Raw genomic sequence first — 14,093 nt, 5'->3', positions numbered from 1 at the left:
CTATTGGTGACTCTAGTTGGTACTGACATGAATTCTGTTGATTAAAAAATTAATGTGAAGAGATTCCAGGTGATAATCGAGATCTTTTTGTCTAATACTGTATCTGTCCTGGTTTAGATTGCTATTGCTTATTTTGTAAGAATGGGGGGGGGGTTGGGCTTGGGTTTGTTCCCATCTTTTGACAGTGGGTCTTACTTGGTAAAATCCTACACTGTTCTTCCTGGGGAAGCACTCGGTGTAGTAGCAGAGTCTTTATTTAACCTTGGCGTTGTTAGCAGGCTGTGCTTTGCAGCAAAGTTTCCCATGAAGTAGCTAACAGCAGCAGCAGCTGCACAGCCCAGAAACAGCCATTCCCTGCCTGCGTTTCAGTGAGAAGCACTGAAATCTTTCCTTTTAGTCTTAATGATTTACCAGAAAGTGCAAATGTGAGAATGGTTCGTGTGATGCCCTGCTCACTAAGAAAGCTTTCCCTGAGCCAGGGGAACATAAAAAATATAATCAAATAATTCTTGAGGACTGTGAGTCAGTATTTAAATATCACAGGTTAGAAAGGGATCAGGGAAGATAAGAATTTGAGGCATTTAGGAGATTATTCTTTCTAATAATGCAATCCTTCAGCTCTTGTAAACACTAATTAGAGAGGCTGTTTATTGAGCTGTTGGTCCGCCGTGTCAGGAACTGCATGTACCTTCTCATCGCTCTTCACTCTAGCTTTGCAGGATGGACTGCTTTAACCCGCCCTTTCACATTCTAGTTAAAGCAGGCTCCGGAGCTGAGGTGTTCAGTAAACGGCAGAGCTGAGATGTGCAGCTGACTTGGTCAGATACATGAACCACGTATTTTCACATGAGACTTGTTAGGACTGATGAAATGCTGAGGGGAAGGGGGCCATAATGATTCTGTACAGCTGTGTTGCCTCTCACCACCCACGCTGCACACAGTGTTTCGGATCGTCTCTTTGATGGTTTTTATTCTAGTCTTTTAGTGCTGCTTGTTAAATATGTACCTTTTGTACCATCACTTCTTTCTCTTTCCCCCATAGTTGCATTAAAATCCTCCCCTGCTGACAGGAATGGAGGCCAAGATCAGTGTCGAGCACAATTCAGACATGGGCTGGACTTGCCGGAAGGAGAGTTCTTATTACAGGTAATTCTAGTGATGCAGTTCCTTCCAGTGGTGATCACAGGGGGAGGTTCATTGGTCCTGATGCCTCTAAGTCGTTGAAGACTCACTGTCCACTTTCATGTGAATTGCACAGTGGTGTTCTCCAGTACCTGGCAGATGGGATTATGAGAAGTGGATTGATCAGGTCTGATCACCCTGGGACTATGGGGACTGGATTAATCAGGTCTAGTCATCCTCCCTGTTGCTTGATGGATCTGTGTGCCCTTTCAAGAATGTTGCTCATGTAGAGAATTAAAGCATGTGTTCAATATAAAAACATCATTCCAAATCTGAATTTTATTTTTAGTATGTAATATTGTAACATATTTCACTTTAGCAGTGATGTGAACATGTTACAGATTTTCCCAGCAACTATAGACCCTCATTTTGTGCTTTAGAATTTGGGAGTTTCTAATAGGTTTGCTGTGGATACATTCTTAAAAACACCATCACTAAAATGACCTACAGAGGGAACAGCTTACTTGGGCTCCCAGAACCAGCGGGCTAGAGTCCGTCATGGTGGGGAAGAGCGGCAGGAAGCAGCAGGCAGGACAGCGGGAGCAGCAATGTGAACGCGACACAGAGAAGAGAACTGAGATAGGGTAGGACTGTGACCTCAGAGCTCGTCCCCACTGACTGGCTGCCCCCAGCAAGGCCCCACCCCAACAGCTCCACCAGGCTGCCCAGGACCAAGGGGGGCATCTCCCGTCCTTGACACACTCTACTCCCTGTCGGCACATGGAGCTCCAGGATGTCCAGAAGTCCTCCCTTGTGAAACAATGATGTATATTTTCTGCCATTACATGTTGGAAATATGTAATTTGCTTTTTAGTTTTTTAGGGGTTACAACTAAGAGATTGCCTTGAGTCTCGGGAGAGACTTTGGACTGAATTCAGGTCTAACATAGTGAGAGCTTTTTGAATTAGTTGAAGCGAGCCATATACTTTGGTTATTCAAGAAGAAGATAAACCTCTAATTCACACTGACCTTGAAAAAAACCTAAGCAAAATAAAAAAAAGAGAACTTGCAAACTAAAAGAGAAAAACATGGAATAATCCTAACACTAGTACAGGTGCAAGGGAGAAAAGGGGTAGAGTGTAGCTAGAACTAACAGAAATAAGGAGCGTGTATAAGATAATGCATTTAAACATGAAAGTATTCACAATTAGATTAAATGTTAATAAATGTATGTGTTTTATAGCTGAGAGTTATATTGATTTTTTTGAATGCTACATTTTATATGCATTGTGCTTTCTAATAAGAGTTTTAATTTCTTTAAAATTCTTTGAAAGCATCTAAATTTCAGTAGTGCCTGAGGCGTTTTGGCTGGAAGTCATTCTTCTACTTAGATTTCTCCACATAAGGCCCAATAAGCATTTTTGCCTGCTGTCCTCCCTAAAGAAGAAAGGCATGTGATTATAGTGAATGTTTCCTGTGCACTTTATTTTATCAAAAATTAGACGCAGTGTATTTAAAAGAGGAAATCTGGAGTGTAAGGAAAATGGAAGACCTGATATCTTATTCATGTACCTGGTTGGACTTTAAATTTCGCTGTGATTTTCCCTCAGCCCAGTGGGAGGGATGGGTAGGTTTGCCCCAGTCCATATGCTGTGTGCCTGTGTTTGGGGAGTGTAAGAACCCTAGTCATTTTGAGGAGAAGGTGTTCATAGATAAAGAGAAACAGCTTCTACCTGACAGTGGGTATTTCTGAGTGACCGACCAGTCTACACTTCCTGTCCTGCAGGCACTGAATGGCTTTGTCCTGGTTGTCACTGCAGACGCCTTGGTCTTCTACGCTTCCTCGACTATCCAAGACTACCTGGGCTTTCAGCAAGTAAATACATTTCTCTTATATCATTTAAAATGATTGTTTTTAGAAAGCGAACTTTCTACTGTTTTATCTATTTTCCAATGTAAGATCAAAGTTGGCCATTTCTACACAGAAAGTCTTGACTAAAGTGTGTGCTATAAGAGTTGAAAATATATTTCAGGCTGTTGCATTTTTTCAGTGTTGATAATGTATAGCACTGATGGTTTGTTTCATGGTGACTCTGTTTCTTTTGTATCCATCAATAATCATATATATGTGAAACTCTCAGGACCCTGCCAATGTATCTCTGTGCTGTATAGAACCTGCTACGCTAGGTTCAACCGTTAGCCTGGCAGGAGGGGCCGGGGGAAACTTTAAGGCAGGTCAGTTTCGAAGCAGACAGAACATTTGCCATTAGATGGTGTGAGCTACAGAGTAAAACTGTTACAAAATTATTGAGATGCTATGAGGAGGCACATGTAAAATGCTGTGGTGTATACTTTTAGTTCTGACGCATCTGGATTATGAGTATTGTCTTGAAAGAAGGGTATTGAGAGTGAGCGAAAGCATGTAGAGTGCACAGATGGTTGGTGAGAGAGCAAAAGGGAAGAGAGAAGTGTGTTAGCAGTAGACAAGAAGTCCTTGAAGGAGGTGAGTGCTTCCTATGCGTAGGCAGTCTTGAATGGATGGTGTGTGTGGTGGCCAGCAAGAGAAAAGAAACGAGACAGCGTGTTAATAGAATTATGAAACGGTGGTGTATTTGAGGGACGGGGACATCTGATACGATCTGAGAACAGACCAGAAGTACACTTGAATGCTTGCTGTTCTTATGTATCTGGTTCTCACACTGTAATGTCATAAGCATCACCTGAAACACTCGATAAGATCTTGGGCTCCGTTCCCAGATACTCCGTTTCAGTAGGTCATAGTGTGGCCCATGAGTGTGCATTTCTGCGAACCTCACAAGGCTGCTGGCCTACACACCCCAGACTGTTTAACACACATGTAGACTCTAGTCCACTGACAGTTTTCATTAGAGAGAAAGTGGGTGCTTAGCTTTGTGTCAGATCACCCTGGCAACTATGTAATGGCTGCATAGAGATGACTGAATTGTAAATTTAGTCCCCAGGGAGACTTACTTAAGGGAAGATGATTAAAGTCATGGAATGTGGCCACTGTCACGAGCCTAAGTCTTAGTTTCCTTTGTTTTAAACAATGTACTGTCTGTAGAAAGCCTGTTTGAAACATAGTGAATCACTTAAGGTTTTAATGATGATACTGTGATTTATATTAGTTAAAAAAAATCTCAAATAAAAGAAACTCAGGTGTGGTGACACCTTTAAATCCCAGTACTAGGAGGCAGAGGCATTCAGATCTCTATGAATTTGAGGTCAACCTGCTCCACACTATGTGGAGTGCCAGGACAGCCAGGGCTGTATAATGAGACTGTCTCAACCCCCCCGCCCCCACACACACACAAAATACAAATGAAAATAAACTAAGAAATGAGCTATGTTCCAACTTATTTTTCTCATATATATGCATACCTTGTATATTTTTTCTGATGTGGGACTAAGAGTCCAATCTTAAAAACTACAAGTTGTGACATATTAGTGGGAAATAATTTAGGTAATACAGTGGATAAGAATTGAATTTCCTGTTTCAGAGCTTAGTATGCGATAAAGTAAAATGATAATGTTGGGTATTATTACAAATAAAGATGCTACCTGGAACTTTTCTGCATGTATATGTTTGTGTAGGATGGATGGAAAATGCATTAGATGCTGTGAGTTTCAGTGGGAAAGATAAAAGAAAGACTCTACCAAAGACCAAGCATTCAGCACTGAAGTCAAGGCTGAGAGACATCGGGGGTGAGGGGTGAGAGGGCGGCTGCCATGGAGGCTGCGTCCTTTGGTTTGGAGTCTATGGAGTCTGCTTGGGAAGAAAGTTACTGTAAAGAAAACACACAGGAAACTGCCAGGAGATACAAATGAAGTACTGTTAAGATTAGAGAAGACAGAGTGAAATGCTAACAGGGATTCATGGGTGACACAGGATCTGGAGCAGTGGTTCTCAACCTTCCTAACACTGTGACCCTTTAATACAGTTCCTCATGTTGTGGTGACCCCCAACCATGAAATTATCTTGTTGCTGCTTCATAACTGTAATTTTGCTGCTATTATGAATTGTAATGTTGATATCTGATATGTGACCTCAAAGGTGTCACAACCCACAGGTTGAGAACCCCTGGGCTATAATGTCATCAGCTGGCATGAAATGGACAAGGAGTGAGCAGATCTTAAATTGGTACATTTGAAGAACAGATAATGCCTTGTGAACCAGAGTATTCATGTCAGCAAGTGATGGCAGATAATTTGTTGAATCAGTTACAGGGCTGCTCTGTAAGTTTTCCTGTTGTGAATGACTTGGGAGCTCTGCAAACCGTCATTTGTATTCAGTTCATCATCACTAACAGGTGCCTTCTGATCTAGACATTTTGAAACTGTTCACTAAAGCTCATCATGGTTTAATCACTACTTTATTTTCTCATGCTCCTTTTCTTTAGTCTGATGTTATACATCAGAGCGTCTATGAGCTTATCCACACAGAAGACCGAGCTGAATTCCAGCGCCAGCTTCACTGGCCTCTAAACCCCGCACAGTGCCCAGACTCTGCACAAGGAGTGGATGGTAAGAACGTTTACCAAAAGGCCGTGTTGATGCTTTCTGAATGTCTGTGAAGGGAGGCTGAGAAGGTGTAGGGCCTGAAGCTCCATGCTGAAAAAGGGGAACAGGTCAGGCGGTGTGAGCCTGTAGCCATAGATCAGAGCCGGACTGCAAGAGGATCTGGAGCTAAGGAAAATTTAGCAGATGAGAGCCATGAGGAATGTCATACACCAGAGGGTTGGCACTGCCAGCAGTGTGTGTGTCTGTGCCCACTTGTAGGTACATGTGTCAGCAGTGTATGTGTCTGTGCCCACTTGTGGGTACATGTGTCAGCAGTGTGTGTGTCTGTGCCCACTTGTGGGTACGTGTGCCAGCAGTGTGTGTGTCTGTGCCCACTTGTGGGTTCGTGTGTGGAAGCCAAAGGTCACCAACATTGGGTGTCATTCTTTGTACACCCTCCGTCTTATTTTTTTAAACAAGATCCTGCATTGGCCTGGAGATCACCAAGAAGTCTAGGCTGATGGAAGCCACAGGGACCCTACTGTCTGCACCTCCCCATCACTGAGATTACAAGCATGTGCCCCTGTGCTTGGCTTTTCTTGACATGGGTTCTAGGGATCAAACTCAGTGCCATGCTTGCATTGTAAGCCCTTTACCAATTGAGCTATGACCAAGCCCAAAGAGGTGCTATGTTTTATAAAACTAACTGTGGTACCACGTGAAAGATGGAGGAATATACAGGGGTGTGTCTGAAGAGTGAAAATCATCCTTACCAAACGTACCCATAAAAACATACACAGCCTGTGCAAGAATAGAAGGGTTTTCCTGATGCCAGCGTTGTTTTAAGATAGCTGTGCAGCTGAACCACAGGTAGAAATACAGACATAGTTGACAGGAGTGGCTCAGAAATACGAATAAGAAATATGTCAAGTTCTCCAGGATGGATGTGTTAATAAGTTTGGGCTTTTGAATTAGTTTTGAAATGGTACTTTGAATTCCAAATACAGACTCCAGTTTAAAATGTGTCACAGTTTTAACTATACAAAATCGTAGTTTTACAGCACATGTAAGGTAGACTGCTGTTTCGTTTCTACAGAAGCTCATGGCCTCCCACAACCGCCGGCAGTCTATTTCAAGGCAGACCAGCTTCCTCCAGAGAACGTTTCTTTCATGGAGAGGTGCTTCGTGTGCCGCCTGAGGTGTCTCCTGGATAATTCATCTGGTTTTCTGGTGAGGTGCAAAATCTTAAAATACTGACTTTTGAAATGACTTAGTATGATGAAAGAAAGCAACCATGAAAATTTAACATTTTAGGGCCAGTAAAAAGGCTCAGTTGGTAAAATGTTTGCTTTGCAAGAATGGGGACCTGATTTGGACCCCAAGAACCCATGTAAAAGCCTGGTGTGGTGATCTGCACCTGTAATTCAGTAGATGAAAGGAGAAAACTGGAGCATCCTGGAAGATTATACCCAAACATCACAAACACATATGTACTCATCCACATGCATACACACACACACACACACACACACTCACTCACTCACTCACCACAAACCCACACCACATATGCATACACACACAAATTAATACTTTGGGCTGTGGGGGGGGGGTTCTTCTGTAGCTCATAAAACCCTATCATTTAAGATGAAGTTGTAGAAATTGAGTGGCATAGCATGAAACTTGTACTTTGAGTGCTTTGAAACAATTTTTAAGTCTAAGAATTAGCTAGCCACTCTTCAATAGGATGCCTAGCATTTGGGGGTTGTATGCAATCCACACAGGAAATGCATAGATGTATCTGTGTCTGGGATAAGTGCAAATAAAATGCTCGTATTTGTGGTTCGGAGTTACCATCTGATGGGAATGCTGCTACAAGAGGTAGCCCTAGGGATCACCTGGCAGGGTCCAGACAGTAGCATGATCTCCAGCCATAGGCCAAGAGGGGTTACATCTTAAGTTAAGCATCACAAATCGGTGCATTTTGCTAGTGTATTGTGCTTTAGAATTGTTTTTGCTGACCTGGAGTTAGAGCTGTGTACTGAGGTGGCTAAGATTGGTTAGCAGGGTTAGATGAGATTTCTGTGTGCGAAGGGTTTCTTCTACCATGTGCTGCTGTATCAGCAGTGTGTTCGAGAGTCCCATGGGTTCCTAGGCCAGCTAAATTTATCACACCCGTGTTGAAATTCTCTTAGGCCTCTGTCTTCTGAAATCATTCTTTATCTTTGATTTCTGCATTTATACAGTTTTATAAGGTTCATTCTACTGTTTTAATAGAATTGTATTTTTTTCTCAGGAAAGATTATGGCAAGCTATGGCATGTAGATCATGAAAGTTTGAAAATTAATATGCACAATGTGACTTGATCACCCCTCTTTCCTTTAAGATACTTATTGAGTGCCTGGTGTGCCGAGAGCCGAGGAGGGTGAAACCGGTCAGGTGGTCTCAGGCACAAAGAGGACAGGGCTCTCCTGTCATGATGCTGGGGCAAGGGTTCTTCCCTCGGCGGCCCTCACATCCCCACTCTGCCTTTGGGGTTCTAATAGGCTTTCTGTAGAGAGCAGAGTGGAAAGGGCAGCAGTTCTAAGCCCTGGGAGCCGTCCTCCAGTACCAAGAACCCCAGAGGAGCCATAATGGAAACTTTGAAAATGACACTGTTCCACACTGTTAATTTTCACGACTTTTTAAAGGCAATGAATTTCCAAGGGAGGCTAAAGTATCTCCATGGACAGAACAAGAAAGGGAAGGATGGCGCCCTACTTCCCCCACAGCTGGCTTTGTTTGCCATAGCTACCCCGCTTCAGCCACCGTCCATCCTGGAGATTCGAACCAAAAACTTCATCTTCAGGACCAAACACAAACTGGACTTCACACCTATTGGTTGTGATGCCAAGTAAGGGAAACCTTTTCACTCTTATTTCATGAAATGTGTACTTTATTTTAGCAGTTCTATTGTTGTGTGGAACGTTTGACTTAGGTTCTAATGTTATTTGGGACTATGTTAACAATTATTCATTTTCTTTCAGTATAGCCCACTAAAATAAGGTAATTTCATAAATCTGACAATAATCTTATTATTTTGTATTTATCATAATATAAAACTTATTCTTAGGACATTGGTTTATCTTACATTTTGTAAAAAATATTATTTAATTTTTAGATTTAGAAATGAAATCACTATCTAAAGTTAATTAGTTAACTAACAAGAGTTTATATCAAAGCATTTTAACTGTCTCCCTTCCTAAGGGAGGATGCAGGGCAGTGACTTAGCAGACGCTCTCTGAACTCAGTCTGAGCACTCCATGGTTTTAGTTTTAGAATTTGTTTTACTTTTACAGTTAACTCTGCTGGATTCATTTTTGACCATCCTAATTTTAATGGCCTTATTCAAAAGTATAAAATAGGCTAACACTGCAAATTCATAGCTAGAAGTGAGAAAATAAATTAAAATTAAAAGGGATGTTTTCTGTGTACTAATGTGAAAACTTTGAATGTCAGCTACACTGTTTGTAGAGATAATGTATAGCCGGTGGCTGTGTCGTGATTCTGTTACAATGTGATGCTTTTTTAAACAGAGGACAGCTTGTTCTGGGCTACACAGAAGTAGAGCTGTGCACAAAAGGCTCAGGATACCAGTTTATTCACGCTGCTGACATGCTTTACTGCGCAGAATCCCACATCCGAAGTGAGTTGGAGCTCTTGTGACCTGCCTGGCAAATGGCACATGGACTAGAACATGTTAAGCTTTTTAAAACATTTACTCATTCTTGTGTGTGTGTGTGTGTGTGTGTGTGTGTGTGTGTGTGTGTGTGTGTGTGTGAGAGTGTGTGAGGTGGTCAGGGACAACCTGTAGGAGTCAGTTGTCTTCCATTTTGTGGATTCCTAGGCTCAACCTCAAATAGTCAGGCTTGGTGGCAAGAACCTTTTCCCACTGAGGCATCTCCCCAGCCCTGTGATTCGTTAACCAGCTTTCCTTTTTAATTTCCTAAATCCTCTCAGCTGCCCTGCAGTAACATAGTGGTCTAATGATTATGAAAATAACTATTTTGCCCATGAGGTTTTGCTCAGAGGATCTTTAATGGCATCTTTAACTCATACATGTATGTTAATATAAAGTCAGGACATAACTAAAAACATTGCTCATTTAACGTGAAAAGTCTTCATGTTTACTTTTCTCCCAAGCTAAGCTCTTCTCATGTGTTACCAAAACTCTCTGGCCTACTCTTGATATTAATCTTTATATTTTACATGCTAACCTTCATCTAAAATGGGAAAGCACCAACTCTGAAGAAATGTTTCCTTGCCTTTCACTGTGTTTACTGTGTTCAAATGTTTTTGAGATGTTATCATAATTGCTGGTTAATGAAATATGTCAGAATGGCTTTTTAAAATTTTTGTTTTATGTTTTGTATATGTGTGTTTGTCTCTGTGGGAGTATGTGCACATGGATGTAGATGAACTTAGATGCCATAAGAGGGCTTCCATTCCCCTGGGACTGGGTTATAGGAGGTTGTGAGTCACTAGTGTGGCTGCTGGGGACCAAACTAAGTCCTCTGCAGGAGCAGCCAGTGCCCTTAACCAATGCATCATCTCTTCAGCCCTGCGGAGGGGCTCTGTTGTAGGACTTTTCTCTACTATATTGATACGGGGTTTAACCTTGTTTTAAATGTTTGTTTTTAGTGATTAAGACTGGAGAAAGTGGCATGACAGTTTTCAGGCTTCTTGCAAAGCACAGTCGATGGAGATGGGTCCAGTCCAATGCACGCTTGATTTATAGAAATGGAAGGCCAGATTACATCATCGCAACTCAGAGACCGCTAACGTAAGCTTACTGAAAGGACATGTTTTGGTTTTGTGTTTTCATAACTCTCCTTACATGGAAATTTAAAAGCAATCTTACGGCAATTGAACCTGTAACTAAAAGTTAAAAGAATGTATCTAGAGAGGACAGGGCAAAGGTAAGAAATGCTGAAAAGCAAAAGCAACAAGCTTCATTGAGCAGCTAAGCAGATAAAGCCAAAGAATCCGACTCATCCTCCAATTTAAGGGGAGATGACAAATCCAAGACATCTTTACAGTAAAAGAAAAAACCTACAAACACTGTGGTGTGTACCCAGTGACCTGGAAGATTCTCACATATTCCAGAAAGGAGTCTTTTGTGAAATGTTTGCACTGCGAGGGCTCTCTCCATGAGAATTGCTTCTCTGGGTGCAGCTGGATGTAGGAATCCTGACTGATCTTCTCCTTTTGAATATCAAATTGACCAATAGAATTTTTTAAAGAGACAAACTCTTGAAGACCTGTCTTGGCCCACTGCTCTGCCTGTCAGAGTGGCCTTTCTTCTTGTTTCTTGAGTTGCTGGTCCCGTCCCTCTGTCTGTCTCTGTCATCACATCACCTGAATGTCCTGTCTTTATTAGCAGTTTTGATTTTTGAATGCATGTCTTCATTTTGCTTTTGTATAGATGTTATTCTCATTCATGATTGTTGACTCTTCTTTACACTTTACACAATGAAACTGATGGGATTTTGATGACATGGTTCTTTGGGAGAAGAATTAACATCTGTCCAGAGCTAAGTCATCAACCCATGGCCATAGTGAATGTTTGTATTTTCCATAAGAGTACATGGATGTGTGTGTCACAGATCCATCGACTGGTATAGCAAGCAGACCTCTACCTTCGTTAGTCTCTTTCAGGCTCAAGCATCTTGTTTATTGATTTTACTATTGTCCATTTGTCTTCTATTTAATTTATGTCTCCTAGTTATTACTTTGTTGATAATTTTTCAATATTTATATATTTTTCCTGTATAGTTTTAGCTATATTTGCATAACAGTAGTCATAAGAATTTGGTTCAAAATAAAATTCATGTTCTGTTTTATCAGGCTCTGCTCTAGTACATTTTAATTATTTTTTTCTTCTTTTAAAAATATCTTGCTTAAAACATGTATGATGCAGTGTTAATGTGTGCGGACGTTCTTGCCCACCCTGTTAGGGAGGAAGAAGGAAGGGAGCACTTACAGAAGCGAAGGACGATGCTGCCGTTCATGTGTGCTACCGGGGAGGCTGTACTGTATGAGATCTCCAGCCCCTTCCCTCCCATGATGGAGTCCTTACCAACCCAGACCAAAAGCAGCACGAGTGGGAAAGACTGGGCTCCCCAGTCAACCCCAAGTACGGATTCTCTCCACCCCAGTTCCCTGATGAATGCCATGATCCTACAGGATGAATCCGTCTATCTCTGTCCTGCTTCAGGTCCTGCACCGTTAGACAGCCGTTTTCTCACAGACTCTGTGAATGAATGCAGTGGCTGGCAGGAGAGCCTTGCACCGGTAGGGAGTGAGGCTGTGTGGAAACACGAGCAGCTTGGACATTTGCAGGACACAAGCCTTGCACTCTCTGGAGGTCCTCCGGGCTTCTTCCCAGACAATAAAAATAACGACTTGTACAGCATCATGAGAAACCTAGGGGTTGATTTTGATGATATCAGACGCATGCAGAGTGAGGAGTTCTTCAGGACTGACCTGCCTAGTGAGGTTGACTTCAGAGACATCGACATAACAGATGAAATCCTGACATATGTGCAAGATTCTCTAAACAAGTCGACCTTGCTGAATTCAGCCAGCCAGCAACAGCCCGTGACTCAGCACCTAAGCTGTATGCTGCAGGAACGCCTGCATTTAGAACAGCAGCAGCAGCTACAGCAGCACCAAACTCAGGCAGTGGAACCCCAGCATCAGCTGGGTCCTCGGATGGAACCCCAGCATCAGCTGGCTCAGATGGAACCCCAGCATCAGCTGGGTCCTCAGATGGAACCCCAGCATCATCTGCCTCAGATAGAACCCCAGCAACAACTGTGTCCTCAGATGGAACCCCAGCATCAGCTGTGTCCTCAGATGGAACCCCAGCAACAGCTGTGTCCTCAGATGGAACCCCAGCAAGAGCTGGGTCAGAAAATGCAGCATATGCAAGTCAATGACGTGTTTGCAAGTTGGAACCCCGCCCCTCCTGTGCCTTTCAGCTGTCCTCAGCAGGAATTGAAACATTACAATGCCTTTTCAGACTTACAGGGGACTGTTCAGGAGTTCCCCTACAAATCTGAGGTGGACAGCCTGCCTTACACACAGAACTTTGCTCCCTGTAATCAGTCTGTGCTACCACAACACTCTAAGTGTGCACAGTTGGACTTTCCTGGAAAGGGTTTTGAGGCGCCCCTGCACCCCACTACTTCTAATTTAGAAGATTTTGTCACTTGTTTACAAGTTCCTGAAAACCAAAGACATGGGATGAATGCACAGTCAGCCGTGGTCCCTCCTCAGGCATACTATGCTGGGGCCATGTCCATGTACCAGTGTCAGCCAGGGCCTCAGCCCACCCCTGTGGACCAGATGCAGTACAGCCCTGCAATTCCAGCCTCCCAGGCTTTTCCAAACAAGGTAAGGGCTTTTAGAGCTGAACAGATCAGTCAGGCCTAAGCATCTCCATGTCTTCTATTATGTTGAAACATTTTCAGAACCCTTTGAAACAGCAAGTGACTTCAGAACTGCATTTGGTATATTTATGTTCACATGACTAACTTCATTATAATTTACTTAAAATAGTACAAATAAATTATTTAAATAATTTTCTTAAAAATAGGTTGATATTAACATAATTTAATAGCTGTTCTCTGTTGCCACTCAAGGGTCTATCATGCTTACCACTAATTAATTTCTGTTAGAGAATATTAATTTATTTGAAAATATACTGGTTTAGCTTCTAAAAATATCTTGACTAACATTAAGTTCATTGCCCTGTTTACAGTTTGAGTGTGGCTTGAATCTCAATCCTGATTGTTTCTTCTAGATTATTAATATGTCTGCTTTATCTGATTGTGTGGGATTTTTTTTTTTTTTGGCGGAGAGTAATGATGGTGGTTTTTCTTAATATTTTCCTGATAGCCCTCAAGTCCATTCAAATTTAATATTTATCATAAAGAAAATTGATTAATCGTGCATTAGATATACTTTGTCATAAAAGAATGGAATATTATCATTTGCCCCAAAGTGGTGCTTCTGGAGGCCATAGAACACAGAACAGAACTGCTTAGCATATCCATGTATGGAAACGCCCACGGCTGATTCCTCAGACACGGGAAATGGCAGCAGAACCGTGCTGGCTGCTGGGTACTGACAGACAGACAACAGGAACACACAGTAGGACGACAGCAGTCAGCAGTAATTCCCTGTATGATTCACCATTACTAGAAAGAGGAATCCAAATGTTCCTAATGTAAATGATGAATGTGCATATGAGTCATTATGTGACAATTACAAAAACTAACAACATCTTGAACCTGGAGAAATAGCTCATCAGTTAACGCTTGTTCTACTAAAGGTCCTGTATTTGATTCCCAGCACCCACACGGGCAGCTCACAGCTGTCGATAATTCCAGTTCCCAGGGATCCAGTGACCT

At 42.2% G+C, this 14,093-nt stretch overlaps 1 protein-coding gene across 1 annotated transcript in view; it reads left to right on the top strand.

Moving 5' to 3' along the window:
* Positions 1 to 14,093, top strand: part of Ahr (aryl hydrocarbon receptor) — a 41,130-nt gene that overhangs the window by 21,581 nt on the left and 5,456 nt on the right. Inside the window, exons 3-10 of the mRNA XM_028878425.2 lie at positions 1,043 to 1,146; positions 2,909 to 2,998; positions 5,541 to 5,664; positions 6,737 to 6,870; positions 8,328 to 8,530; positions 9,213 to 9,322; positions 10,318 to 10,459; positions 11,634 to 13,074. Of these exons, the coding sequence (XP_028734258.1) occupies positions 1,043 to 1,146; positions 2,909 to 2,998; positions 5,541 to 5,664; positions 6,737 to 6,870; positions 8,328 to 8,530; positions 9,213 to 9,322; positions 10,318 to 10,459; positions 11,634 to 13,074 (2,348 nt within the window). The remainder of the gene's footprint in view (positions 1 to 1,042; positions 1,147 to 2,908; positions 2,999 to 5,540; positions 5,665 to 6,736; positions 6,871 to 8,327; positions 8,531 to 9,212; positions 9,323 to 10,317; positions 10,460 to 11,633; positions 13,075 to 14,093) is intronic.

This window comes from Peromyscus leucopus, chromosome 14, assembly GCF_004664715.2.
Source record: "Peromyscus leucopus breed LL Stock chromosome 14, UCI_PerLeu_2.1, whole genome shotgun sequence".
NCBI lineage: Eukaryota > Metazoa > Chordata > Mammalia > Rodentia > Cricetidae > Peromyscus > Peromyscus leucopus.
The sequence above is the reverse complement of the archived record's forward strand: the minus strand, read 5'-3'. Positions and strand labels throughout refer to the sequence as shown.